Consider the following 13,653-nt stretch of genomic DNA (forward strand, 5'->3'; position numbering starts at 1 on the left):
GGTCCTGCCGGGACCGCTTTTTTGGCAGAGCAGGGGGGCAGCGGTGGGTGGGAGGAGGGCAGAGGCCGCCAGCCCCCCGGCTGCCCCCAGCCCCGCTTCACCCTGCGCGGGGCGGGGGCGCGGCCGCCGAGCGGGGGTGGGGGGAAGGCGCGGCCGCGCACACAATGGCCGCGCCGGGAGCGGCCCGCAGGCCCGCGCCGGGCGGGGGTCGGGGCGGGGATACGCCGCCGCGGGCTGCGCCCGCCGCCGCCGGGCCGGGGCGGGGCGGGGCCCACCTGGCCGTGTCGCCCAGCCGCGGGGCAGCGGCGGGCAGGCCGCGGCGAGGGGCGGGGGGGGGAGCGGCGGGCGGCTTCCCATTGGCCGGGCGGCGGAGCCCCGCGCGGCGGCGTCGCGCGGTGCCTGCGCGCCGGCCGGGAGCGGCCGCGGCGCTGTCGCCGCCTCACAGGTCGCGGAGCGGCCGGGGCGCCGCGGCGGCAGCGCGGCGGCAGCAGCGGGTGAGGGGCGAGCGGGCGGGCGGACGGGCGAGCGAGCGAGCGAGGGAGGGAGGGAGGGAGGGAGCAGGCGGCGGGACCGGCCCCGCGAGCCGCTGCCCGGCGTCGGCGAGGGGATCCCCTGCCTCGCCCTCCCACCCTCGCCCGGGGTCAGGTGCGGGGATGCCCGGGGGCTCCCGCCGCAGGCCCGGCGGCACGTTCCGGTTGACCGGGCAACAGAGCCTCGGAGGAATGCGGCGGCCGGGCGGGCGGCGGTGCGAATGCCGCCGCCGGGGAAGGGGCGGGGGCGCCGGCGCCGCTTTCTTCTCCCGCCGTCCGGGCGGGGGCAGGGGAGGTGCCCTCCGGCCCACGGGTGCCGCTTCCGTCGGGGGTGGGGAGGGCGGGGGGCGGCCCCGGCGCCGGCCCCGGCAGGGACGCCGCCCGGCCGTGGGCAGGGGCGTTCACCTCCGCGCTCCTCCGCAGGGCGCGCAGCCGAGCGTCGGGCGGCTCCAGGGCGCTGGTGATGAGGGCGCGGAGCAGGGGCTGAAGCCGGCGGCGGCGAGGCGGCGACCATGACGGTGTTCAGGCAGGAGAACCTGGAGGAGCACTACGAGACGGGCGAGGACCTCGGCAGGTGGGTGCGGGCCGGCGGCGGGTTTGGGCGGGGGGGGACAAGGGGCAGCTCCTGCCGCTTGAAATGCCCCCGCGTTGCCTTTCCGCCCCCTCTCAGGTGCCCGAAGACGAGAAAGGGAGTTGGGTTTTATGCTACGGCGTCTCTGCTTTTTTAGTACGGGTCTGATGGGATTTTGGACTTGGGCAGTGACCAATCGGTACCTTATCAGCCTGATGCCCGTCTGGGCGTCGTGCGGCGCGTACGGGCGTACCTACTGCCTTCGGGCCAGAGGGGCAGCTGTGAAGCTGGAAGGCTTGCTGCTGTTAGCCCCAGGCGGGCAGCTGGAAACGCGGTGGGTTTGTAGGATGGAAGTTTACATTGTGTTGGTAGTGAAGGACTCCGTGCGTATTGCATGTCGGTTTTCCTTTAATAACACGATTAAAGAAGTGAGAGAAACTCTGTCTTTCATCGATAATGCCGCGGAGAAGATCACTTTCTAGGCATCACTGTTGGAGCTGGAAATCAGATCGGGGGATGCGTTGCAGAGTGCTGCAGATGAAACGCTGCCAGCTTGAACCTTGGTTCTTGAATGCTGTGTAGCGATCTCCTCCTGCCACGCTATTTGTGTAAAGAGCTCAACCTGTTAGTCGTACCTTGTTTTTTCAGTGCTTTCCGTGGTTAAAACTGTTAGTTTGACACTGTGTTAAACATTGTGTTATGTGCGAGTCCTTTAATCTTCCTTCCCCCTTCTTTAAGGGGGAATCTGATGGCATTTTAGCACACCAGTATGGCAGAATCCTTTCCTAGTGTTCATCTTGGCGATTTCAAAGCTTAGGATCGGTGTTTAATTACCGCAGGGCAGTGTATGTGGGGCAGATGATCCCATGTCTACTTGTGTGTACCTTAGTGAAGGGTCCAGTAATAGCAAATGTTGCAAACAAGGTGCTGGCATAGGCAGGAACTTAGAAATGCAACACTGTTTCTTAAAAAAAATCCAACCAACCAAACAAAAAGCCCACACATTATCAGAAAATTCATTGCACTGTATTTAAAATAAACTTCACCCCATTTATGTACAAGCTTGTTGCCGTGACTTGTACATGACAAATTGTGTATTTTTTTTCTCCACAGTGCTCTGGGTTGACTTTTTCACACATCTAGAATGACAGGCTGTGTGGGACAGCGAAGTCGTATTAACTTATTGAATATCTTGTTAGAAAGATGTGTTATTGTGCTAAACCGTTAGGTTTAGGTTGTGTGGTCTAAATGTTTTGTTTGGACACATAAAATTGTTTGACTTGATTTCCATTCTTTTTGGCAAGAATACATAAAGTGTTCTGAAATTCAGGTTTAGGTTTTTGGACTCCTAAAAATAAAACTATGCTTGTGCTTACTGACACTGATGCATGATTTACTCTATAGAAGAAAATAAAGACACAGATCTAGAAACGATCTATTGTGTTTTCTTAAGGTTCTTCAGGGAGAAGGCTATGTCAGTATGCTAGTTTAGAAAGTGTTAAGGTTTATGTAACCTTTCCTGTATTTATTTTAAAGAGAAACTGTCAGTGCGATGCTTCGTCCCCAATACATATTTATGAAATAGAACAATTGCCCTTTGGCCAATTGCATAAGAAATGTTTAAATATATGGGGATTTTTCAAAAAAAACCCCATGCTTTGGAAGTCACATGTTAGCTCCAGAACACAGCAGTGAAGACCAAGCGTTCAATTTTTACAGTATGGGGAAGTGCGAACACTGAATAATGTTATATAGTTAAAAAAAAAAAAAAAGCTTTTTTCCAGTTGGCGGAATATTAGGTGATGGAGTTCAGTTAAAAAATGGCGTATTAATGTGATCAGTTACAGACAAGGTATTACAGTACTGAGGTGGGTTTTATTCATCTTAATGCTATATAAGCTTGGCATGCAGTCTAAACCTATAATATTTTAAGCATTTAAAAGAATGTTAAACTCTGCTCTTGTTTTTCCTTGAAAAAAGTAGAGAAAACTAATAACCTCATCAATTTTACCTACTTTTGTGAGAAGATACCAGTGGATGGTAAAACATTGTGAAATGTCTGACAGAGCTTTTGCTTTAAAAATGGAGTGCACTTATTTAAAAGTGCTAAAGCTGGCACTTCAGCATCATTTTGAGAAACAGGGATTATTCCACTGCGAAGTGTTGCCATAAAACCGTAAGAGTAAGCAAATCCCAGGATAGTTGTTGTACGGTTTAGTTCAGTGGTGTTTTAACTTCTTCTTAAGCTTAAATTTTTAGGGTTGGTTGAAATACTGTCCTGTAAATCCCATCGCTTTTCATTCCTCGTTTACCCCTTAGGTAGGTTTCTTACCGTTATATTTGCATATAAATGTAGTTGCAAATGTCAACCCTGAGGCTTAAAACTCAGAAAGCAGTGAACATTAAAAACACCTTTGACTTTAACATTTCTTGTGTTCATTTGGGAACCCCGAATAGTGATTTAATACTTGAGCTAAGCAATGATGAAAGGTTCCATTTTGCAAAATCAACCAATTTTTCCCCTTGTTAGAGAATAATTCTTTTATTTTCTCTTACTTGGCTGCAGTCATGCAGCAAACAAGGTGAATAAATGAACAGATGAGGTTTTATTGATAGAGGTGTGTTTGAACGGATCCTGAAGTTCCTAGGCCAACCTGCCTTTTGAGAAAGCTCAGTGAAAATGCAAATACTGAGAAATGTTAATAATCTTCACTATTTTCCCTTTTAAATTATTTAGCAGTCTTTCTTACCTTATAATACTTCTGACAGTAACTAGAATAAAAAATCATTTTAATAAGAAAGTAATCTAAGAAAGGTGTCTTGAAGAAGGTAAATGGGTTGTGTAAATGAAAATTTTGATTGAAACTAAGAAAGGAGGTTTAAATATTGCTTAACATAAAACTTAGAGTTGTTGGAAACAAGGAAGAGGCATAATAGTGTGCCTGGGCTGACAAAAAAAAAAAAAAAAAAGCACTTTCTAGTTTTCTGATATTTCACAGTGCCTTTGCAGAGAAAGTAATAAGCAGTCCTCATCCTGTTACCAAAATGTTCAAGTTTTATTCTGTTCTTCAGTTGGTTTTGATTTATGCCTGGGGAGAATAAGAAAAAAGGAACTTGGTATTGTGAATACTGACAGGATCACCCTTATTTGTCTTGCTTTATGTGATTTCTTCTGACCTGTTTGTGGCTGTTCAAGTAGTTTATCTTAAGCTTTTGTAGCAAAACAGTCTTGTGAGACTTGTGGATCAAATGTTGTCTTTAGCACAGAACATAAAAGAAGATTGTGCTCTTGATCATTGTGTACGTTGCATTGCATACGCTTTTTTTCCGTCTTACAAATTTGAAGTGATACGTATTACGTGCATTGTTCAGATGCAGGCTACCTACAGCTGTGTTAAATAATCATCTAACCATGAAATTTCAAGGGGTAGTAGAGACTATCCTGACAGAGCAACAAATTTACTAAAGCTATTTTGTTCATTTTAATTCTGCCTGCAGTTGCAAGTGGTGTGACCGTGCATTTTAAATACCCTGCTGCAGTGCTTTTACTTCAGGCTGCCCAAAGACAGGAATTCAAGTTCATCAGTATTAAAAACATCACCGTGGTGAGCATGCAAGTAAAGACCTTGAAACCAGATCAAACTAATCAAAGTATTTTATTACCCTCCTGTGACTGGCCTTACTTGGGAGTTGCTACAGTACTGTGAGAAATGACGCATTGCTTAAATAATTATAGGGAGAGGTACCCAAGCAAAGCTGTGGTATAGATCCATACTCTGTCTATTTATGTGAATTGAAGGGGTTTAGTTCCTGGTCTTACAAACAGCTCTCTCCTCCTTCTCCCCCTGCACACCCCCACAAACAGATGCACCCCCCACTTCCACCACCACCCCGCTCCCCCACTGGTTGTTTTGGTTTTTTTTTCTTTAAACTTTCATGTGCTTCCTAAAAGAAATGCAGATTGTTGAAATAAAGTTTTGGAATTGAAGAATGCTATTTGCATTACACTGTGGCTTGCAATTTTTAGATTCTTGTTGATTCAAGAAGTGGGAAGAGGTATCTAACAATTCTAAACTTCAGGCTTGTTTGGACCTGTTGGACTCACTAGGGAAACACTTGCAACCTATTGTTGAATAAAAACTATGATGAATATCAGCAGTTTTAGAAACCAGTCTGTTTCTGCTTGGTTGCTCACTAAGCAGAGATAGTAACAGTAAGAAGCAGTTAGCTAACCCTGCTATCTGAGGTATCTAATCACTATCAGTTGTGAGAGAAAAATGCATAGGATAGCATGCTGAAGATGCCAATAACAGAGAACAGGAAGTTGTGCAAATGTATATTTACAATCTGAAAAATGTTCTTTTACCTTTGTGTGTTGGGTGAAAAGAGATATTCCTCCCCCCCTGACGCTGGATACTGATTTCTGTAGTAAGCAGGGAGTATGTAGGCAGAACATATGTGTGTATATATACATGCATGTATGTATTTTTGGTTATTCACATACCAGTTTAGAGAAATGCTTTTTGGGACTGCGAAGGCTGTCCATCATCTATCCACATAGCATAACTGTAACTACATTACACTCTGTGTTGTGAGGAAAGTAAAAACACCGAACAAAAAATACTTGGATGGCAACTAGAATTTGACCTTCATGGTGCTTTTCAGGCTTGTTAACCTAAACTAATTTTGCTAACTAGCCAGTGTACTAAAATTGTGTGAGTATTGTCAAGGTCTGTTGTGAGATGTGTAGGATATGAAATTCCTTTGAGATCATACTTCCTTTCAAAATGGTCACATTTAAAACCCATGCCAACCATCTTTAATAATGTTATAGTGTAACATTTTTTCCTATGAATTACCAGATTGGGGGGGGAAGGAGCAATGTGAAAGATGGTCTGGTAAGGCTAAAAGTATTGTGTGTAAGATATAAAACTTTTAATTGTGATACATGGAAATTTCCAGTTTCTGTTTTCTTGGATTTTCTTGCTGTAACCTCATCTCCATTGCTCCATTAAAAGGCATGTGTTAACCTTCCTTTTCATGCAGGGGTAAAATGGTTAAATCGTGAAGATGCAGAAGGCGCAAACAGCTGCAGTACAGTTTCCTGTGTTATTCATACAGACACAACACTAAATACTGCAAGAATTCACTGCTTCTGTAACTACATGTATGCAAATTCCCATAGAACATGATAATTAATTATAGTAAATTGAGTGGGCTATATGAGTTTTTCAGGGACGAGGACCTGGGAAGGAACCCTGAAAACGTTACCACATAAAGGAAGACGCAGAAACGTATTGCACAAGGATATGGGGAGATACCTGCCCCTACAATTCATCTCCAGTATTAGCCTGTTCTTTAACTGCACCAAAACCAACAGGAATATCACCCCAACAACTGACCAAAAGATGCAGGCTTCACTCTTGCCATGTCATCCCCTAAGTGATGAGATCTCAGAGTTTAACAACATTACCTGTATTAGACTCCTTGGCACAGGCCCTTGTACCCTGTTCTACTAGATTTCACACCATTTATGGTACTCCAAAATTTACTGCATTAACAAAGACATGCAACAAAATAGTTTATGCTTGAAGATCTTTAGGCTTTGTCCATACTCCTCTCAGCTTCTGCCTACCTCAGCCATGAACTAGTGATGGTTAAGCAGGATCTACTATACTGCATAGTAAGTCGATGAACGCTTTTCAGGTTTGTTGGATAATCCTCATTTGCGTCACCTATCTTTCTGCAATGGGGTCAAAATACAGTTTGAGAAACAACAGTTTTATTTGAGACAGAGCTTCTATGCAAGCCACTACCATCCAGGAAACAAACTACTGAGCCACTTCTTTAATCGGCACATTTTCTTTGGAATATAAAATTGTACCAACAAGTTGCACAGGTTCGCCAACCAACTCACTTAAAACCAGGAGGACACCTGGCCAGTAAGCCCAGCTATGGGTCTCACAGGAAACATGTAGTTTCCTCCAAAAACTGTTACACCTTTGAATACCTGTGACCAATTGCACCAACTGTTTGTCAAGGTTATTCCAGAACCGCTGTACCATCTGTCATTCTCCTAATTTCCACCTGAACTTCCTTGTTGTCGGTTTATGTTCTTCTTTTGTAGTAACCTGACTTTTTATCTCTGTCGCTTGTACTTATTTAACTTGAGGTAGATTTATTGAGGCAATCACAACTCCACACAGGCTGAGATTTCACAGTACTTTTAGCTGATCTGAGTGTGCACTGCTGCCATAAATCATAAAAAAAGATATGAGGTGGGGGTGTTTTCCCCTTTGACAGCACCGCTGCCTCAAAAAAAAAAAAAAAAAACCACCACACAGAAACACACAGCAGAGGAAAGTGATACTGGCCCTTTCAGCCACCGATAGCATGGACTGCACTTGGCACACAGGTCTCATGAAAACGCAGCCTCAGCCTCCTTTTTCCTAAGCTAAAGGGACCTATTTCTGTTGGCTACGCACAGCTCCAGCAGAGGAAGTGATAAACTTGAACATCTGTAAAGGGACGTAATGGGCAGGAAAAAAAGAGAAACACCAAAAAAACCCCACAAACACAGAAGGCCAAAAAAGCAAAGTCCGGAAAGTCGGAACGAAAGTTTCAGCACACCACTAACACACCAGCTCTGCTACTGATCGTGCTTCACTGAGCCTGGCTAGAAGAGAAATCAAAGATGAGCTTTTTTATCTGCTTCCTGATGAGTTTAGATTTACAAAGATTTGTGCGTTTAAACTGAAGGCACAGAATAATCAGCAAGCTCTAGTTTTAATTACATTTTGTTTTAAAAGACCTACAAAGCAGGCATTATTCCCCCACCTCTGAGCGAGAAATAAACTAAGCAGTACCAAGCAGTTGTTATACCCAAAAAGCATCTGCACCTCTTGTGCTTTTCATGCCTCCATTTCAAAGAGATTGCTGCTGTTCTGTTCTAAAGTAAAGAAGAAACACTAAGGTGGTGAAGCTGTGGGAAGAAGCTTTTTAAGAGAGGAGACTTAAGACTGTGGTACATTTAGCCTTGCACCACAAAGCTTGGGATGGTATGATTTTTAAATACACTGGAAGAACAAAAATGCTTGGAGAAACTTTTGAAACTAGATTTACATTTACAGTGCTCACAGGTGAGTCTGCAGGCTGGAAATTGAAAGGCTGTTTGCCTCCAGGAGAGTGAATTTCAGGGCTTGTCTTTGAAATGAAGCCAATGTGAACTGGGAACCTAAATTGTATCAAGACTGAGCTTGTAAAATAGAAGGAAAGGATTGCATGTACTGTCTTGGGGAAGGAGGAAACTGGTAAGATACAGTCATTGTAGATATCTTAGATCAGTTTTAACTCTTTCAGAGTTTCCAGGCATACTGCAGTCCTTCAGGATGTTGTCCTTTTGTACTAAAGGTATTATATTTTTAGTGTGTTGGAGTTTGGTGGGTTTTTTTGATTGTGGCATACATGTTGGGGAGAATGGGTGCTTTTCACCCAAATCCAGAATAGTTCACATGGTTTAGGATTGCTGTAGAACGCCACACTGAGTAATCCACATGATGATCTGCAACCTTATACTTTTGGTTTTGATGGTTTATTTCCTTCCCCTTATTCCCTCCTGATTACGCAAGAAAATGTGAGACAATTTCCACTTCAAGAGGCAATACCATGTAGGAGGAAGCATTGTTGCACGGCTGCCCAGACCACGTGCATGCATTGACCACTAGCAGCAGGGACATTGCAGTGCAGTGGTGTACTACTTCACTAGAGCGAGTCTTCTGCAGTATGGTCTGCCTGCAGGTGCCAGTCTGTTTCTTTGTTAGGAAGCTTAGATGGTCTTGCCTGTATGTTAACATAAAGGAAAATAACTCTTACTGGGCGATCACAAACATAAGGGGACATATCCAAAGCCTGGAAGAGTTCCCAGTCAGTCTAAGTTATAACTGGGTGTACAACCTGATTGAAAGGTGTAGTTTAATTGAATTTTCTGCTGAACTATGCAGAGAAGTGAGCCTTCGGAAAGGAAAAAATTTGCTTTGGGCAGTAGCGTACTTTCTGTGTGCTTCTTGCTTAAACAGGATGCTAAGTTAGCCTTTAACTGAACTGGTGTACTGGAAATACTTGATTTCCACTGCACCTTTATTTGTGAGCAACTAATTCTGTGTTTCTAAGTTTTCACAAGTTAGTTGAGGAGCCCTGCTTTCTGTCTGGCATGTAAATTGGCTTCTGGGCTCTTGTCCCTTTCCTCAGTATCAGTAAGTAGACCTTGCAAGACTTGAGGTCCTTGGGTGGGTGTGCCTGTGGAAGTGTTCACTTAGAGTATCTGCTTGTGTGCCACGGTAACGGGTAGTGGAGGGACATTTTTCCCTGGTCACACAGTCTGTTGAAGCTCTGGTGTTTTGAAGTTGTTAGTTTTACAGGACAGAGAAAGGGTGTTCATTTTCTGGAGTCTTTGGTGACTTTTAACTGTCTTGTGATTATAGAGGAGCAGTATGGGGCCTCTTACCTCCTCTATTCTCTTCTTTTTTTGTTTTTTGAAATTTTTAGTCTCGTTGACTATTGCAGGGTTGTCTGCAGCTTAAGAAGATTGGACTTAATTGCTGAGATGGTCTTTTGTAATCCTAAATGAGACTAAGAAAGCCAATGCTTAAAACTTATAATCATATGTATTGTATGTGGTGTGTGTTATTTGGTACTGCACTTACTTTGCTTAGTTATGTAGGTATAACTAGGTGGAGCTGACTTTTATGTTAATTGATAATATTGTATTCTGTTCTGGCATGGTTTACAACTAAATTATTCTGCCCAGTTTAATGGAGATTGAGATGTGGGGTTTTTCCCCTTTATCCACAGAGGTAAATAGTATTAGTGGGTATGTTACTTGGGTCTAACAACTTTGTGGCCAAGAACTCAGCGCTTTCCATAGCTTCATCAACAAAACTGTCAGTTTGTTATTTCCTAAGAAAAAACAGTACATGGGAGTCTTGGACGGTAATAAATTTTAGCCTGCTTTTGATACCTTTCTTCTTGCTGACTCTGATTCCTTTATTGGGACACTTGGCTCCTGTTACCTTTGATGAAGATGGTGCAGATGTAATCCCAGAGATGGATATTTCACCTTGACTCCCTCTCATTTCTTTATCTTTTGGGGGTTTTTTGTTTGGTGTTTTTTTTCTACAAGCATAGACTTCAAACATTTTGGTATAGGAGTTAGGACTTTTTTTGTATATTATCTGTCTGGCAGTATTTTCTTATCTCCATGAGCAGGGCCATCTGCGCAGAATTGCTGTTGATTCCCTGGGAAAGGAAAGCACATCAGGCAATGGCTTAGTTCCTTATGTCTCATCTTTTCTCACTGCTTTTTATTTGAAAGGGCCTTCTGATACTGTTTGCTTCACATTCCTGCCTAAAAGAAGGATGGCTTTTCCTGCGTTTGTTGCCAGTTATAACATTAACTGGAGAACAGACCATTCCAGATTATATCTTACGAAGCTGGTGCATTTCTGCTGTGCCTTTCGTTCCTTTAAACAGAAACCTTTACATTACTGTCCCTCCTGAGGGTGTGTTAGTTCCTGGTCAGCACTGCCCTACCTGCCTGCTAGCCTGCCTGCGTGTTTTTACAGGGTGGATAAACAAGCATACTGAGAGGCCAGTGGATGGGACCATCCTATTCCTCACCCACTGAGCTGCATTCTCCTGCTGCTTCTCCTGTGCTGACACTGGCACTGTCCCGAGTGCAGCCTGGAAGTGGGAGGGGATTACAGATTGAGCTCCCTGCACTGGGTCATCGTGGGCAGGTCAGGTAAGTATCAGTGCCAGCCACCAGCATGGCATAGGAATGCAGGGCCAGGGGGGTGGCAAAGCCTCTGGTTGTGACGGATGCTGGCTCAATCTACTAACCCGCACTGTAAAGCCCACGCTCCATGTGCTCTGTCAGTGCCATGCAGGTGTGGCCGGCTAAGACTGTGGAAGAGCTGCTCTGACCTGGGAAGCAAAACCTCACTGTTGATTAACCCTGGACAACAAAATCAGCGACTGCACGGTCTGAGTATGTTTTACTGCAGCAGCAGCCGTAGGGTAGCCAGACAAGCCCTTCTTTGCACAGAGGTCAGAGGGGGCAACTTGGAATATTTTTTTAAAATGTTCTAAATTTCTAGGTACCCAAGCTTGTCTGTGAGAGTGAGTAGTTGTGAATAAAGGCTGAAGAGCTGGGGAAGTGGACAATTACTTGGCTGTAAATAGCAGCTCATAAAACCATAATGTATATGGACAGTTGCTAAGGCACTTGGTATGAGATTTGTGTATGTGACACAAACTGTGCTTTGTTTGTAATGCCATGTCTTCTTAAAAAGCTGTCTTCAGTCAAGGAAAAATAGTATTTTCATCACTGGCTTAAATTTTTTGGTTTAAATCATGTGTTTATAGATTGTATTGCTTGGTGAGTTTCTTATGTATTTAGCTAACATCAAGTTAATAATTGGAGGAGAAAACCAAGAAATTCTCTCACGCGAAAAATGATTGCCATCTTCTGTGGAGTATAAGCTTGAGATTGTATTTTTCTCCTTGTGCTCTGGTACTGAATGGTTAGTAAGATACCTGTGGATTTTACAGTGATTCTTCGTACCTGATGGGAAGTAATGAAACGTGGTGAAATCCATTCTACACTTTTAACTCTATCGTTTCTTGGGAAAGCTGAGTCATAACCTGTTTGGGGCTTTGCAGTCCATCCTCACTTCTGCTTTTCGTGATTAGATTTTATCCTTTGTCTAGCAAGTGTTTGGTGAATGATCTATACCCTATCACCCTATTAAATGATTTTTCAAATATACTGAAAAAGCAACATTTTCTTACATTAGCATTGTTTACTGTATCTAACAGGTGCAACTGTGCTGCGAATGTCATGCATTTGTGTATTTTTATTTGTGGCCATTCAACATAGATATCTTCCAGAGTCAAAATCTGCATAGAAACGCTGCCTAGGGGCACATTGTTATTGCTCATTAAGATCATAGGTTGTATGCTTTAAAACAGGGAGGTTCTGAAAAGGTAAAATAAAGGGAAGCTGCTCATTGCAATGAAAGAGTGGATGGCGTAACTGAGATCTGATAAGCATTATCACTAGACTCTTCCTCTCCAAGCTGAAGGACAAACGTCCACTTCAGGCATGCTTTAGAACCCATTGCCACAGAAGAGAAGCAGGAAACTCAAAACATTTTACTTATGAAATAGCAGCAACAACAGTCTTTAGCATCACCAAAATCAAATGTTTGTTCTGCTCATATGTTTTAACATTCATCCCAGGCTCCTGGCTTAAGAATTTCTGAGCAAGTGATGACTGAGATTTTATGTTCAGTTCTGAGTCAAATGTACGTCACATGCATCTTCTAACATTTAGCAAGACTAACTTATGATTTAATGTTAATTGCTGAGCTAGTTTACAAATTTCATGAAAAGTCCAAATGAAGGGGAAAATGAAGTACTAAAGAGCAATAGAAGCATTAAGACTCAACCTCTGGCATTAAGTACTGGCACGGTGTATTATGTTCTTTATTTATATGAGTATGTACTTAGGCATTGATCCTTTTAGTATCCGTATGCACAAGTGCCTTTTTAATACTATAAATGGCAGTCAGGGTAGCACTTTGCTTGAAAATCTGTGCATTTCTCTGCATTATCCCACCTTCTTTCTGTCTTTTTCCTTTCCATCATAGATGTAGTTATTACTTGAACTGTTTACAAGTGTGAGTACTCTGCCTTTCATACTACAAGATGGTCTCTGAAAAGGCTGTAGCAGATGTACATGTATTCAGACCAAATGGGTTTCAGCAAGCTCTAGCCCAAGCATCATTAATAGGAAATGGCTGAGATCCAGCTGCCTTGGAAGTTTTACAGCCAAACATATTTCCCCAGCTTATACGTCAAATACCACTACACCTCGGCATGGACTTCACATTGGTATTTTAAACCACTGTGTCTATGAGTAGACTGCTGTCTGAAGTGTTTTCTTGAGTCCTTGCTTGGGCAAATAAGATAATACCTAGTTCTTCGCATTCTGTAGTTTGATAACCACTTAAATGTAAGTGCTTGTGTTGGACTTGAGGCATGGGACCTTCTCACATTTTCACTTTTCTGTGTGTTTGCCATCTCCAAGTTTTACAAGAATGATTCATGTGTGTTTAGGCTAAGTTCACTTTCATACTGGTTGTGTACATCTTCTTATTTGTCATGTGAGATAACTGACATGACATTTAGTGAAGAAAAAATTTTTTTTCCACTGCATATTGACAAAGGACCAGCTCCAAAGTCCTGTAGAACAGGTCAGTACTTTTTCCTTTTTGTCACAGTGTTATCGATGCATATGTCAAAGATCAGTGACTTGGAAGTGTTCATTGAGAGAGGACCACAGAATACCAAGATTCAGTCAATCTGATGCTATGCTTGTGTTTTGTGAACTGTAGAGTACAAATGAGAGAGGCAGAGAGAATGTGAAAGTGTGGTTTAGCCCTGCTGTCGTCTGTATACTAGGAAGCTAAGAGTTCTTGAGCTTTGCAGTAT

The 13,653-nt window shown here is 43.6% G+C and overlaps 1 protein-coding gene across 2 annotated transcripts in view; it reads left to right on the forward strand.

The window, feature by feature from the left end:
* Nucleotides 1-1,042: 1,042 nt before the first annotated feature.
* Nucleotides 1,043-13,653, forward strand: part of DAPK1 (death associated protein kinase 1) — a 100,496-nt gene continuing 87,885 nt past the window's right edge. For both annotated transcript variants that reach the window (XM_059834422.1, XM_059834421.1), the window contains exon 1: nt 1,043-1,104. In XM_059834422.1, coding sequence (XP_059690405.1) covers nt 1,043-1,104 — 62 coding nt within the window. The remainder of the gene's footprint in view (nt 1,105-13,653) is intronic.

This window comes from Gavia stellata, chromosome Z (genome assembly GCF_030936135.1).
Source record: "Gavia stellata isolate bGavSte3 chromosome Z, bGavSte3.hap2, whole genome shotgun sequence".
In the NCBI taxonomy this organism is placed as follows: Eukaryota; Metazoa; Chordata; class Aves; order Gaviiformes; family Gaviidae; genus Gavia; species Gavia stellata.